General features: G+C 47.7%; 1 protein-coding gene across 2 annotated transcripts in view; it reads left to right on the forward strand.

The window, feature by feature from the left end:
- Rcsd1 (RCSD domain containing 1) overlaps positions 1-9,114 on the forward strand; it is a 61,044-nt gene extending 51,930 nt beyond the window's left edge. For both annotated transcript variants that reach the window (XM_057770984.1, XM_057770985.1), the window contains 3 exons: positions 1,281-1,481; positions 2,149-2,838; positions 7,851-9,114. In XM_057770984.1, the coding sequence (XP_057626967.1) occupies positions 1,281-1,481; positions 2,149-2,838; positions 7,851-7,883 (924 nt within the window). In that variant the 3' untranslated portion in view covers positions 7,884-9,114. The remainder of the gene's footprint in view (positions 1-1,280; positions 1,482-2,148; positions 2,839-7,850) is intronic.
- Positions 9,115-15,031: the final 5,917 nt, after the last annotated feature.

Below are 15,031 nucleotides of genomic sequence, written 5' to 3' on the forward strand. Positions count from 1 at the left end.
CGGGGAGTTGGAGGCCTGGCTGGGCTGTTAACACATAACCCTTCCATAGCCGTCTTCCTGCTCCACCGTTGGCAAGGTTGATCTGTGATCTCCCACCTGTTCTTCCACTGAACCTGTGATTCCGTTAGGCGTTGGTTACCTCTGAGTGACTCTGCCTTTGGTCTCCCTTCGTATCCATTTTGATCTGGTTCTGCTGTACTGCGATACCCCAGAAAGACGCCTTGAAGTGTGCAGCACCATTGTGCTGTCTCCAAAGACAGAACTCTCCCTGCAGGCCTAGGGACAAGCGAGCAGGCCTGAGGAGCGAGCAGGCCAGCCACAGACCTCAGGATATTTAGCCATCTTCCTCTCAGGAGACCAGCACTGACTTTGTCGAGTGATCGCAAAGGCAACAGCTGTACCCAGCAGAGATAGGTGCACACAGAAGATGTTAATAGGCAGCAGATGCTATTGGCTAATGGGAAGATGACATGGGTGTCAAATACTGTGAGATCCTGGGAGCTGATGGTGCTGCCAGCAGTTTCTCTTTGGGTTACCGTGACTACTCACTGGAGCTGTTGTCACCATCATCATCATCATCACCATCACCATCATCATCATCACCATCATCATCATCATCATCATCAGAGAAGGTCTCACTATGTAGCCCCAGCTTGCCTGGAACCACTAATGTAGACTAAACACATAGAGATCTGCCTACCTCTGTCTCCTGAATGGTTATATTTTGTTTGTTTGTTTTCTAGTTTTTTGAGACAGGGTTTCTCTGTGTAACAGTCCTAGCTGTGCCGGAACTAGCTCTTGTAGACCAGGCTGGCCTCAGACTCAGAGATCTGCCTGCCTCTGCCTCCCAAGTGCTGGGTTTAAAGATGTGCACCACCACCGCCTGCCTGGCACATAATCCCAGCACTCAGGAGGCAGAGTTGAATGGATCTCTGAGTCCAAGGCCAGCCTGATCTACAGAGCAAGTTCCAGCATAGCCAAGGCTACACAGAGAAACCCTGTCTTGAAAAACTAAAAGAAAATAAAGCTACACTACTATACCAGGCCAAGACTGTTGGAGTAACTATTGGATCCACCTCAGTATGCCCTGAGTGTCCAACAAGGCAACCTACTGTGAGCCAGGTAACAGGCCATATGGCTGGCTAGCTATACAAGGCTTCCAGAAGCAGTCAGAGTGCAATGGCGGACAATTGGTTTGGGAGAAGCACAAAGAGTCTCCTTTTGAGTGTCCTCAGCCAGCTGAGGCCAGTGAACAAACATCTTTTCCCCTTTCTTGACAGGCCAATTTAGCCTTTGACCCAGCAGCTCTTCTGCCTGGGGCTTCACCCAAAAGTCCTGGACTCAAGGCCATGGTGTCACCATTTCACAGTCCCCCTTCCACACCCAGTAGCCCCGGCATCCGGTCTCAGCCAGAAGCAGAAGAGGTACCTGTGAGCTTTGACCAGCCCCCGGAAGGGACTCACCTGCCTTCTTACAATAAGGTACGGTCTGCCTCCATCGTATTGTGGTGTGCCCAGGGAAAAAAACCATCATCTACAGTGTTTTAGGTCATTCTCATTGAACCCAGAGCTCCGCAATTGGCTGAAATGCTAGTCAGCCAGCTCCAGGGATCCGTTGTCTCAAATCCACAGGCTGCCTCTTCTTTTTCACAAGATGCCGAGAACCCAAACTCAGCCCCCCTCGCTCTTTCATCGACAGCCAACACTTCACCCACTGAGATTTCTCCCCAAATTATTAACTGATGGACAGCATTTATATCTTCCTGAGACAAAAGCCTGCAGCCTACCAAGTAGTTTTACAATCCCCCAGAGCGGTGGTCCTCAACCTTCCTAATGCTGCAGCCCGTTAAAACAATTCCTCATGCTGCAGAGACCCCCAATCATAAAAGCATTTCACGGCTACATCATGTCTGTCATTCTGCTAGTGTTATGAATTGTAATGTAAATATCTGATAAGCAGGATATCTGATATGCAACCCCTGTGGGGTTGAGAGACGTTGCTCTAAATTCTGTTTTATAATAAACAGCAAATAACTTTACATCCTCCTAGGGAAGTTAACAGACCTGCAGTGAGTTTGTTCAGGACACGTAGTCTTCCCCTTAGCCTTTTTTTATTTTCAAGATAATAGTCCTTCATGTCTTCTTCCAGGTGCGGACTAGAGGCTCAATAAAAAGACGTCCTCCCTCCCGGCGATTCCGGCGATCTCAGTCAGACTGTGGGGACCTTGGAGACTACAGGGCTGTGGAGCCATCTCAGGAAAATGGTGCCAGGGTAGAGAATGGCGATGATGTGTTCCCTAGCAAGAGCAAGGCCCCAGGGTCTCCCTCACCCAACCAGGAGTCCATGGGAGATGGGATAGAGGGAACCCTGGGAGCCACAGAAAAGCCTCCTCGAAGGAGCTTGTGCAACAGCACAGAGAAGCCAGAAGAATGTACTGGGACCCCAGAGGAGGCCAATGCAGGAGAGAAGGCTGGACAGAATCCAGACACAGCTAGCCAGGCTGGTCTGGAGGTCCCAGAACCACCCCAAACTTGCAACACAGAGGCTGAGAAAGGGTGCCAGAGTCAACCGGAGGGGACAGAAGCTGGAGAGCATACAGACGCTGGGACGGCCACAGAAGGGACAGCCTCTGAGGAGAGTTTGGCAGATGAAGAGGAGGGGTTTGGACAGAAAAGCCCAGCTGCAAAGATATCAGAAGAGGGAGCAGTCAGGGAGAAAGCTCCCCAAAGTCCGGAGCAAAAGGAAGGGCCACCTCTGGAACCAGGCTGCAGCCCAAGGGTTGACAATGTCCCAGCAGAGAACAGCAATGAGTTCCAGAATACTCAGGAAGCCTCCACGGTAAGTAACTCTGATGACACATACCGTATCATGGCTGGAGATTGCCCCCCCCCGTTGTCACGTGACCTGTTCCTCCCTATCTGGTGTTGAATCAGCACAGTATGCAAAAACACAGTTACCAGACCCTCACCTTGTGCTGACCCCATAGAGACTGACTGTGGGAGGAGAAGGGAAGGTGCATCTCATGTTCTGGCCTGCTTCCGGCTGACTGGGCCAGCTTCTGGGTGTGCACGGAGTGAGCGGGTGTGATGCCAACTCGGTGACCAGTGCTGGCAATGTCTACGGGAAGCGGGGTGTGCAGGGTATTCCTCGTGGGGTCCAGAGGTGAAAGAGTCTGTGTGTAGTGAGCAAGGGTAAGACGTCACGGACACGTCTAAACACAAGTGGCCTTGGGTTGGGTCTTTAGAGGAGACTTTATGTGACGTCTATTTAGTCTCGGGCAGGGTGGGTCTTTCAAGGAGTCTTTGTGTGACATTCACTGAGTCACAGGCAATGTCCTGTATTGCATCTGAGAAGGAGGCAGCACAGTCCCTGCCCTTCTGTCACCCCACACACCCTGGACCTTTCCCTCCACTTGTCTGTTCCCACCAGCTCCCCGGACTCCTCCTGGAACTCACCATCTGCTTTAGGGGAATGCCCAGTTCTGTGGAGGCTTGGAGCTCCTAAAGGACAGCCGGGCACCCCTCCCCAGCCTGTCTTCCTTCTGTGTTCCTTGTCAGTTTTGTCTCTCAGCCACCATATGCATCCTGCTATGGTAGTCTCTGGCCTTTCTCTCAACCTTTGTGTTCTCGCTCGATGAGATTCGTTCTTTACACAGGAACCGAATCGTGGGTAGATCAACGGGTGGTTGACTGGCGTGGATCTATTCTCGGCAGGATGTCTCACCCCTCTTTTACTGGGGTTTGGAGACAGTACCACAGGGTTAGTGACTTGACACAACAGAAATGAACTGAGCGTGCCGCTCATGCCTGTCATCCCGGCACTCAGTGTGAGATGGAAGTGAGTTCAAGGCTAGCATGGGCTACATAGTGAGTCCAAGACAGCCTGAGTTAAAGTTAAGCAAATAACAGTCTCAAACAAACAAACAAATAAATAATAGAAATGTAGGTTCTTACAGTTCAGAACATCAGAGACTCCAAAATTAATAAACTGAGTTCCCCCAGAGGGCTAAAAGAGAACCTGACCCTCTTCCGTTAGCTGCTGCCTATGCCCTTCCTGTCTTTTCTGGCCTCTCCCAGCGTCTGGTGGCTGTCATAAGTGTTTGGCAGTCTGTGGCTTGAGAATACCTCACTGCAATCTTTGTCGCTATCTCTGTGTGACCTTTGTGTCTGTGTGTCTCAGATGTCCCTCTTTTCTCGTCTGAGCTAGCAGTCTTCAGAGGCAGGATGTGCCTTAAAGCCAGTGTGACCTTATCTCGAGATCCTTCACGACATCTGCAGCAATCTGCTTTCCAAATAAGATCAAATTTAGTGCAGGAATGGACACACGCTTCCTTCCCTGGCTCTCCCCAGAGCTGTGCTCTGGCAATCTGATGTCTTTTTTTCTGAAACAAACTAAGTTCATTCCCTACTCCGAGTTCTACCTCTGTAGCCCACTCCGCCTAGAACACTCCTCTTTCTGACCTCAGTTCCAACCCATCCTTCCGGTCTCAGCTCAGCTGATGTTTACCACTGAAGTCTCTCTTGTGACTGCTCAGTCAAAGGAATCTGTTTCCACTCCACAGTTACTCTCTCCCATAATCTCACTTCATCATTTTCCTGTGGGGGCTTTTGTTTGTTGTTTTTTGTTTTTCGAGACAGGGTTTTTCTGTGTAACAGTCCTAGCTGTCCTGGAACTAGCTTTTGTAGACCAGGCTGGCCTCAAACTCACAAAGATCTGCCTGCTTCTGCTTCCTGAGTGCTGGGATTAAAGGGGTGTGCCACCACCGCCCAGCTGGGTTTTTTGTTTATTTGTTTGTTTTTTAGGTTTATTTATTTCATTTTATGTGTATGCATGTAGGTGCACCTCCTAGTGCCTTGGACGCTAGAAGAGGGCACTGGATCCCCCAGAACTGGAGGTAGGGATGGTTGTGAGCCACCATGTGGGTGCTGGGAACCAAACCCAGGTCTTCTGCAAGAGCAGCAAGTGGAAAAAAAAAAAAAAAAAAAAAAAAGAGCAGCAAGTGACCTTAACCACTGAGCCATCATCTTTCCAGCTTCTCTTTATTTTTATTGTCTTTTGTACTTTTCTTCTAGTATTTCCTCAAAACTTTTACTGTAGAACCTATTGAAGTTTTTAAAATCTGTGTAGAGTGAGTGAAGAATTGTTAGATAATTAATTAATTTTCCGAGACCAGGTCTTACTCTATAACTCAGGCTAGCCCGATACTCACAATTAGCCCAGGAGGCCTCGAATTCAAGGAAACCCTCCTGCTTTTAGCTTCTTGAGGACTGGGATGGGTGTGTGCCACTATGTCCAGCTGAATAGACAAATCTTTAAAGAGCAAAAGTCACTTGGCCCAAAGTAAATGCCTCCTGATGGCAGAGCAGCAGGTGCAAGAGGGGCCGCTGTGCTGTGAAGGCTCCATTCAGGCCCTCGGGTTCCATTATACAAAGTAAATTAGGGGAAGAAAGCATGGCACACGCTCGGGGAGTGTGGCGCTTTAATACTTCCATTTCTAGCTGAGCCTTCTTTAAATCAGATTTAGAATGAGCAATCACTAGGTTTAGAATCTTTTAGAACCTGGAGATTCCACTGTCAGGAGCCGTGTCCCCCCAAATTATTATAGGAAGCACCGCCATGAGGAGTTTTGCAGAGAGCTTCACTTTCCAATTGTATTGAGAATAGTCTTATTGACCAAGCCTATCTCACACCCAAATTAACTGTTAATAGAAGAGCTATCTGTTAGCGGAACCTGCCTCACATTCCAAACTATCTAGACAACTAGGTGTGTCACCTTGTGACTTCCCGACCAAGGAATCATGACCTGACCCATCGTAACCTCTTGGTTTACATAACGGGCGTGGACCACGTGGCAAGACCCCGTGCTCCAGCCCCCCAAGCTCCCCATTCAGGGGCTATATAAGCTGTAACCATGACTCTAATAAAGGGAGGCTTTGACAAATACGCTTAGCCTCCTTCCTTCTCATCAGCCTATGCCTTTCAGGTGGTGCCTCTCCGTGACCCTGGAATAACTGGCCAGCCAGGCGGGTTACAAACCCTAGACAGAGTAACCCGTCGAGGCGGTCTACATTCCACGAAGTCCCAGATTACAGCAAATGCCCAAACCTTTGATCCTCCTTGAGTTCAAGTAGTCCCCCACCAGTGGCTCCCACACCTTCCTTGCCCAGGTTGAGAGACACCTGCCTTCTAGGAGCCCTTCTGTCTTGCTGACAGCCACTTCCGATCCCCAGGAGTGGGGGTCTCCTGGGTACAGAGTTGGGGGGAGAGTCTCAGGTCGAGGATGGGTTCCTGAAGAAAATTCGGGCCAGAGCTAGAGGACAGGCTCTGTCTGGTCATCTCTTCAGTTGTACACTCTGTACTCCTAAGTCAGAGAGCCCCGGCCAGGGAAGTGGGCGACTCGGGAACACTCTCCCAGCAAACAGCAGCAGCTCAAATAGAGAAGAGCTCCCCTCCCCCACCTCTCCACACTCTCCATCCCACCCCTGCTGACCTCCAGTCACTGAGAGGCAAAACTTTAGTACCATTTAGCCCACCTTCCTGGTTTTAGAAGGGAAGGTACTGTGGGCCTGGAAGTTGTCCAAGGTCACCAAGCTCCATCAGTGCTGACCTTTTGGGCACCTGTTCACATCATAAGAATAAGCTGTTTTGAAGCACCTGCAGGGATTTTGCTTCCCATTTTCTTTGGTCCCTCTCAAACCTGGTCCAGACTAGAGTCAGAACGCATCAGACACTAGGGCCAAGAATTCCCCAGCGATAGTTATGAGAGGTCTCTTGGCACATCCCCAGACACCCTGCCTCTCCGGGGTCTTTCCTTTGGCTCAAAGAGACAGGCAGCATGCAATAGTAAGTGGGTTCTCATGCCCATGTAATCCCATTTAGTGCTTTTATGGACACAAATCAATTAATTGATCAGTTAAATTAATTACAGCGGCATTTGTCCAGTTGGCACTTAAGAAACACGGATTGTCTTTATCACTGTGGGAGAGACTGGGGCTTCAAAGCGGAGGGAACAGAGGCAGAAACAAGGCTCGGACTGCCAATCATGCAGTGTGAAGTACGAAGGATGAAACAAGGCATTCAAGAGAAAGGGGGGTGCGCAGTGGGGGAAGAACTCAGTCGGGAAAGTGAGGATTGAAACCCAGATCCTCTACACCATGCTTCAAAAGGGACAGGGGGAAGGCAGACAAAGCAGCGCATGGTGGAACATGCTTTAACCCAGCATTTGGGAGGCCGGGGCAGGCGAATCTCTGAGGCTTGTGTGGTCTACATAGGTAGTTCCAGGCCAGCCAGGGCTACACAATGAGACTCTGTCTCAATAGATAGATAGATAGATATATAGATAGATAGATAGATAGATAGATAGATAGATAGATAGATAGATAGATAGATGATAAGCAAACAAAATGGACAAGAACCAGCATCTGCCTCTGGCCTCTACGCCCAATGTGTATGTACAACTCTACACACATTACATGAAATTGTATTGTATGTACACCACATACACACACACACATACACACACACACACACCACAGAGTGGGGAAAAGTTACATAGACATCAAATGTAAGGTGCTATCTAAAGGGTTACCTTTCTGCTCTGTTACCCTCACAGGGAGTTTAAAATCTCAATCTTAATCCCTGGGATTAAATCCCAAGTTTACAATTTGGACCCTGGAAAGCCACTTCCCTCTTTCAATGCCCTAATTGTTTCACCTATGACGTAGAGTTAATGTAACTACCTAACTCCTGTGGATCTTTAAAGATGCCGGCTCACGCCCACTGTATGAGTTTTGCCTTATCTCATCCCCAGCGAGATCTGCTGAGTGTCGGTCTTTCTTCCCTATGTACAGGATGACATCCCCATCGAGGATACACGAATGTGATGAAGAGCTTGTGGTGCCGGTAATGAAGTCACTGGAGACATCTCCCTGGAAACGGCAGCATCAATAGTAGCGGCTTCAGCGCATGAAGCTACGGCATCACTGAGCATCTGGAGACAGCGGGGTGAATCATCCCCTGTAGGCCACCGCAACTATCTCCTCATTGGAGATTAGAGTTGGGGGCAGTAGAGTTTTATCAACTTGAGTTTGTGTCATTTGATGGACTTGACACAAAGTAAAATGTACGGAAAGCAATTGGCTGTGCCAACAGTACTGTTGACCCCACCTCTTCCTGCAGCTGACCTCCCGACTAGGCTCTGGTTGAGCTTCTGTAAAGTTGCAGCCTTTTTATTGTGCTAAACTTTTTATGGCTCTCAGATGTAACTTAAAACTAATTTCAGGTAGATAAAAAAGATAGTCTTGTGGAAAATAAAATCCTCTAAGTTGCAGAAGAGCTGAAAGCATATCAAAACCCTCGAGGCGATCTTTCTGCTTACTCCAATGGGGAAAAGGCCAACCAATTTCAAAAGCAGTGGACTCAAAGAGATATTTATTAAAACCTTTACAAACTTGTTCCTGTCTGTTCCAAGGGCAGGAGCATTTCCAGTCACATAGTCTTGGCTGACAACAAGGGGAGGTGACTGGCCCATCTCATCCCATTAGACCACCCCCAGGAGGAGGCGGGGCAGGAACTCCTGTGGGGAGGCAGGATGCTCAGATGTGCTGGCTTTGGGCTTCGTTTCCTCCCCTGAAGGTGCAGCATTATGCCTATGTGATGCTGCGAGCCTGGGCTGCAGGCTCCTACTTGAACACGGGCTGACCTCTGGGAGGTGCCTTTTGTACCCAGGGTTCGACTGACCTTCTGTTAGCATCCTTCTTAGCTCTCTAGGAAGCTTTTATTTGTTTGCTTTTGCTTTTTTTTTTTTTTTTTTTTTTAATCTCACCACGTAGCCTTCAACTCACTTTGTAGCCAGGATGGTCTTGAACTGCCTCTGCCTCTGGATTGTAGCTAAGTATCACCATGCCTGGCTCTCAGTAAGCATTTCTTGGATCCAAGCCCACGTTCTTCTCCTGGACTCATGAGGCGTGAACTGGGGTCTTCAGCCTGTTTTCATCTGTCTGGAGATGGAGGGTTTGCAGGAATGGTGGTCGAACCATCCACTCCTCTGCTCACCTCCACTTCCCTCTTCATGCACTCCCGCTAAAGAAATGTTAACCTGAATAAATGATGGGTCTTCAGGGTTGGTCCTTAATTCTGAGTTGAGTAGTTCTGTGTCTCGGGGTGCAGACCTGTCTTCTAGAGGGATGCTTTTCCTGCAAGTCCGTTAGACCACACCAACTCTAGATTCAGAAAACCGTCTCAGAGACTTAAAAGGCCAATGTCACTGGTGGTACCTCAATTTTCTCATCCAGCTTATAGGTTTTCTAATTCCAAGATAGTATTAATATGTGAGATACATTATTTTTTTTTCAAAACAGCCTTTAAAATAGTTTGTAAGTGGTAACGAACTTGCGACCTGGTCAAGACTGACAATGTCATATATAAACTCTGAATTTGAACAGAATTTGGGGAAAAGCATGTCAGACATGTCTCGAGATCTGCATATTGTCCACCTGCTTGCTTGTCCTCTATCATCAAGGATGTCTGCCCCTTGAAGAACACACGGTTTTACTTGTGCATCTCAGTGGGTTGTTTCTACACCCATGGGATTGTTTCGAGGGTACAGAGCACGATAACTGTGACAGTTCACGATTCTGTGTGCTGGGGAAGGTGCATAAAAGCAAGGGCAGGCTGTAGAAACTGGACTCTTCAGAAGGCACTAAGCGCATGGTAGGAGAGGAGAAAGGAGCGGCTTTAGAATGTGGTGACATTGTGACATCACAGGGACGTGCTTGATGATGTCAAGGTACGCTTGTCCATGCCCCCAAATCCCAGCCCCTGTTATTTGCATCATTTGTTCTAGTTTATGAAAGCAGCCCCGTTCTCTGGGGTTCTTTATTTCTAAGGGTCCTCTTGGCAGGGTGTTCCTAAAGGGCAGGCGCTCACCTCTTCTCCTCGGGCAACTTGTGCTTCCCTGAAGCTCCCGAGACTGAGTGCTGTACCTCCACGGTGGCTAGGGAGGCTTCCACATTCAGATGGGGTTTTGTTTTGTTTTGTTGGGGGGCGGGGTGAGACAGGGTCCCTCTATAGTCCTAGCTGTCACGGAGAGCACTCTGTAGACCAGGCTGACCTCAAATTCATAGAGCTCCTCATGCCTCAGCCTCCTGAGTGCTGGATTTAAAGGCTTTTCAGCACCATGCCTACAGACAATATTTGAATTTTAAAAAGATATAAAGCTAGGCATGGTGGCCCAGACCTGTAATCTCTTCCCTGGGGAGGCTGAGACAGGATGGTTTCAAAGAGTTTGAGGCCAGCCTGGGCTTTACACACACACACACACACACACACACACGCACGCACGCACACACACATACACATATTTACATGTGAGTGCACAAAGCTGGCTTGTGTCTTATGTAGCACATTGTCACAACTAGGTCAGGAAGATGTTGTTTCTTTTGGATTTCTTTCTTTCTTTCTTTCTTTTTTTTTTTTTTGGTTTTTCGAGACAGGGTTTCTCTTGTGATTTTGGAGCCTGTCCTGGAACTAGCTCTTGTAGACCAGGCTGGTCTCGAACTCACAGAGATCCGCCTGCCTCTGCCTCCCAAGTACTGGGATTAAAGGCGTGCGCCACCACCGCCCGGCTTGTTTGGATTTCTTAAGGAAACAAATTGTTCTGTGGTGACAGGCTGAAGAGAAAGACATCTTTCGTGGCTTTTCTAGTTCAACTCAAATTTCAAATTGCATCCTTGCTACAGAAAGGGGGAGGAGGGAAGAGACCTGCCCAGTTTAGAAGATCCTGTTAGTTCCGGTTTGCTTTTCTGTGATAAAGCATTCTGAGCAACTTGGTGAGGAAAGGGTTATTTGGCATACACTTCCGGGTCACGGTCCATCACTGAAGGAAGTCCCAACAGGAACTCAAGCAGGGAAGGATGCACACATCTCAAAGGAATGCTGCTTTCTGGCTCACACTCCCTGACTTGTTCAACTAGCTTTCTTTTGCAGCCCAGGACCACCTGCCTAGGGATGGTTCCACCCACAGGAGACCCTCCTACATCAATCAAGAGAATCTCTCAGCCACAGTCACAGGTCATTGTGATCCTGGCAATCCTTCAGTTGAGGTTCCCTTTAATCAAGGTGACTCTAAGCTGTCAATAAAAATTAACCAAGACATTGGTTCAGCTTCATCTAGAATGAGTTAACTGGGTATCTTCATGTTTTTATGCCTGTGATGAAATCATAGCCAAAGCAACTTGGGAGAGAAAATGGTTTATTTGGCTAACACTTCCATATCGTTGGTCATCATTGAAGGAAGTCAGGGCAGAAATTCAAACAGGGCAAGAACCTGGAGGCAGAAACTTATGCAGAGGCAGAAGGCTGATCCCTTCCACATCTATCACCAATTAAGAAAATGCCCTACAGCTAGATAATATGGAGGCATTTTCTCAGTTGAAGTTCCCTCCTTTCAGATGACTCTCGCTTGTATCAAGATGACATAAAACTAGCCAGGACGCTGGGTGAAATCGCAGGGGCTGCTGGCACCATGCTAGTACAGAGATCCCCACCAAGGAAGCCAGCTATACAGGTTTGGGCACAAGGTTTGTCAACTAGGTAGTGTTAAATATATATCAAATAAAGGAATACATGATTAGAAAACCAGCATTATCTCCTGGCTAGGCCTTTAGGTTAGACACATTAATGCCATGGTGGACTGGGAAAGTAGCTCAGTTAGTATAGTGTTTGCCTAGAGTAGCAAGAAGATTACCTTGAGTTCAAGGCCAGCCTGGATTACTTGGTGAATTTGATGCCAAGCTAGGCTAAATAATGAGACTGTTTAAAATTAATAATAAAACAAAGCAAAACCAAAGGAAATGTAAACCCCCACCCATCATTTCACATCTGTCAGTTTCTGAGCTGTTTCTTAAAAAAGGTCAGGTAAACCAGGCGGTGGTGGTGCATGCCTTTTAACTTCAGCGTGGGCAGAGGCAGGAGGATGTCTGTGAGTTCAACACCAACTGGTCTACAGAGTAAGTTCCAGGACAGGCTCCAGAGAAACAGAGAAACCCTGTCTCGACAGAGACAGAGAAACCCTGTCTCACCCCCCGCCCCCGCCAAAAAAAAAAAAAAAGGAAAGAAGGAAGGCCAGGTACACAGGTCCACAGTCTTGGAGCTGGAGGTCAACTCTGACCTTGCTGGGTCCTCAGGTGAATAATGACTCCAATTCTCATAACATAGCTTTACACAGAAATTTAAGGAAATTACTGGAAATTAGGTAGCCTATAAAATCAGTGCCCACCCTTAAAGAATGCATGGGTTGGGGTTAGTGGGATGGCTCAGTGAGTAACAGTGCATGCCATCAAATCTGGCAACCTAGGTTCAATCCCACATGGAGAAAAAAAACTGACACCCATATGTTGCCCTCTGATCCCTACCCATGTACCAAGGAGTGCGCACGCATGTGCACGCACAAAGCTTGCCTGAAGATCAGAGTACAGAGCTAAGTCACTAGAGCCCAGAGAGTGGTAGCACACACCTTTAGTCCCAGGACTTGAGAGACAGAGGCAGAGGGACCTCTTAGTTCAGGGCTCCCTGGGCTACACAAGATTGGATCTATCTAAAAGAGAAACAGAGCTCACACAAAGGTGATTCCAGCACTTGGGAACCCATGCCTTTAATTCCAGCACTAGGGAGGTGGAGACAGGAGTGATATGGCTGGGCGGAGAGAGGAATACAAGGTGTCCGAGGTTTGGTGTAGACAGACAGTTGCAGTCTGGAAATGCAGTCTGAGGACAGACTCTCCCCTTCAGTCTGAGCATTGGTAGAGGTAAAAGAACTCTCTAGTGGCCAGCCTCTCTGCTTCTCTGACCTTCAGCATTAACCCCTGTACCTGACTCTGGGTTTTTATTATGAAGACCAACTAGAATTCATGCTATACCAGGATTAAAGGCACGTGCCACCACCACCTGGCCAAAACATTGTTTTTCAATGAGTGAACTGGATTACCTTTTAACGAGCTCTCAAAAACAAGAGTCTAGAATGATTTCATGGTTATTACTCAGAGTACATGTTACTGAGATGCAGAAACTCATTGCCCTCCAAGAAAACAATGGCATCTCAGATCTAGGATTCCTTGTACTATTCGCTACTGTCTGATATCTAAGGGAGCCAGAGTGCTGAGTGGCACTAGCCACTTCCACAGCAAGGTTGGCGGGAACTGTCTTACTGATAAATTCTGGAAGCATATGGTGGAAAGGCACAGAAGGGCCTGCCATGTGATGCCTGCTGTTGTCCCGACTCATCCTTGAACAGACAGTTTTAAAAGCCCTGTCTTCTTCTCTTTGGTTTTTCAAGACAGGATTTCTCTCTAGCTTTGCAGTCTGTCCTGGAACTCGCTCTGTAGGTCAGGTTGGTCTCGAACTTGCAAAGATCTATCTGCCTCTGCCTCCTGAGTGCTGGAATTAAAGGCGAGCACCACTATCACCTGGCCAAGCCCTGTCTTCTTTATGGTTTAAAAACATACCTTACCTTGGCAATAGCAACATGGCCCAGCAGTTAAGGGTGTTTACTGCTCTCGTAGAGGACCTGGATTTGGTTCCCAGCACCTGTAAGACATCTTACACCCTTCTAACTTATGGGCACTGAGGACTTATGGTACACATACAAACATAAATGAAGGAGTTGTTAAAAAAAATATTGCTTATCTTGATTTTTCTCAGTGAATATTTGCTTTGTTTTGAAACAGACTCCCCAACATCCCAGGCTGGCCAGTTCAGCACCTGGAACTTGAAACCCTCCTGTCTCAATTCCTGAGTGCTAGGATACAGGCATGCATCATCTCTCCTATTTTATAAGATGCTGAGCATCAAATTGAGGGCTCTATACATACTAGCCTGCACTCGACCTGCTGGGCTACATTCCTAGTCTGAATCTTAAAAGAGGGAAGTGGGGGAGGCCTAGAGAAGGAAGGAGAAACAGTCTGTGTGACAGAGAGATTGCAAGATCTCCTGTGGGAAGTATAGGTGCCCACGGGACAGCCCTCAAGGTCTGCATCCCTTCTCTCTCTCTCTAATTTCTTAATTTAATGTGTGTTCATGCATGTGTGGGGGCATGCATGTGGAAGTCAGAAGACAACTTTCAGGAGGGAGATTTCTACTTTCAGCACATGGGTCTTGGGGATCGAACTCAGGTCATCGACTTGGTGGCAGATGCCTTTACTCACTGAAGCCTTTAATCCCAGCACTCAGGAGGCAGAGGCAGGCGGATCTCTGTGAGTTCGAGACCAGCCTGGTCTACAGGAGCTAGTTCCAGGACAGGAACCAAAACTACAGAGAAACCCTGTCTCGAAAAAACAAAAACAAAACTCACTGAGCCTCTTCTCCCACCCTCCCTCTCTGTCCCTTTCCTGGGGCAGTGTCCACCAAACTATAACTGGATAGTAGACTTGGGAGACATCTGAACCAGATAGGTTTTCTCCTTCACAATATGACAACTGTTCCTGATAATCAGAAATTAAATTGGGTGGTGTTGACCAAAAGGTGCCTCAGGACTACCGGGAAAAACACACGGTCAGTTCCAGCCAGCCGCGGAACTGTAGGAATTCGTGAAGACTTTTCAATGCTTTATCAAAATAAGTGTATTAATCAATATGGAAGAAAATTGATATTTACAACCGGAGAGAGAGCGGGAAAGAGAACTAGACAGTGACTTTAGGATAAGCAGTCTGTCCCTGGGAGATGGAGAGTCAAGACTAGCTATCCTGGCAGTGACAGCTTTAGCTGGAGAATCCATGCAGACACCTGTTAGCAGCACAGGGAGTGGGGACATAGGTGCCCCTACACAGTGAGCTAGTTTTTACGTCAGTTTTATGTATGGTGGTTCTTTTTCATTGGCAACACTGGACCGTTTCTAAAGAAACTGTAAATCTTGAATAAAGCAGGGTCAGGCCACGGTGGAGAATACTTGCTGTCTTGCTATGCTATGTAAGTCCAGGATCCAAAGATCCCAAAACCTATGTGGTAGATCTGTTTCCAGTTAAAGCAGAAATGATTGA

The sequence above is a fragment of the Chionomys nivalis genome, chromosome 5, assembly GCF_950005125.1.
Source record: "Chionomys nivalis chromosome 5, mChiNiv1.1, whole genome shotgun sequence".
Lineage (NCBI taxonomy): Eukaryota > Metazoa > Chordata > Mammalia > Rodentia > Cricetidae > Chionomys > Chionomys nivalis.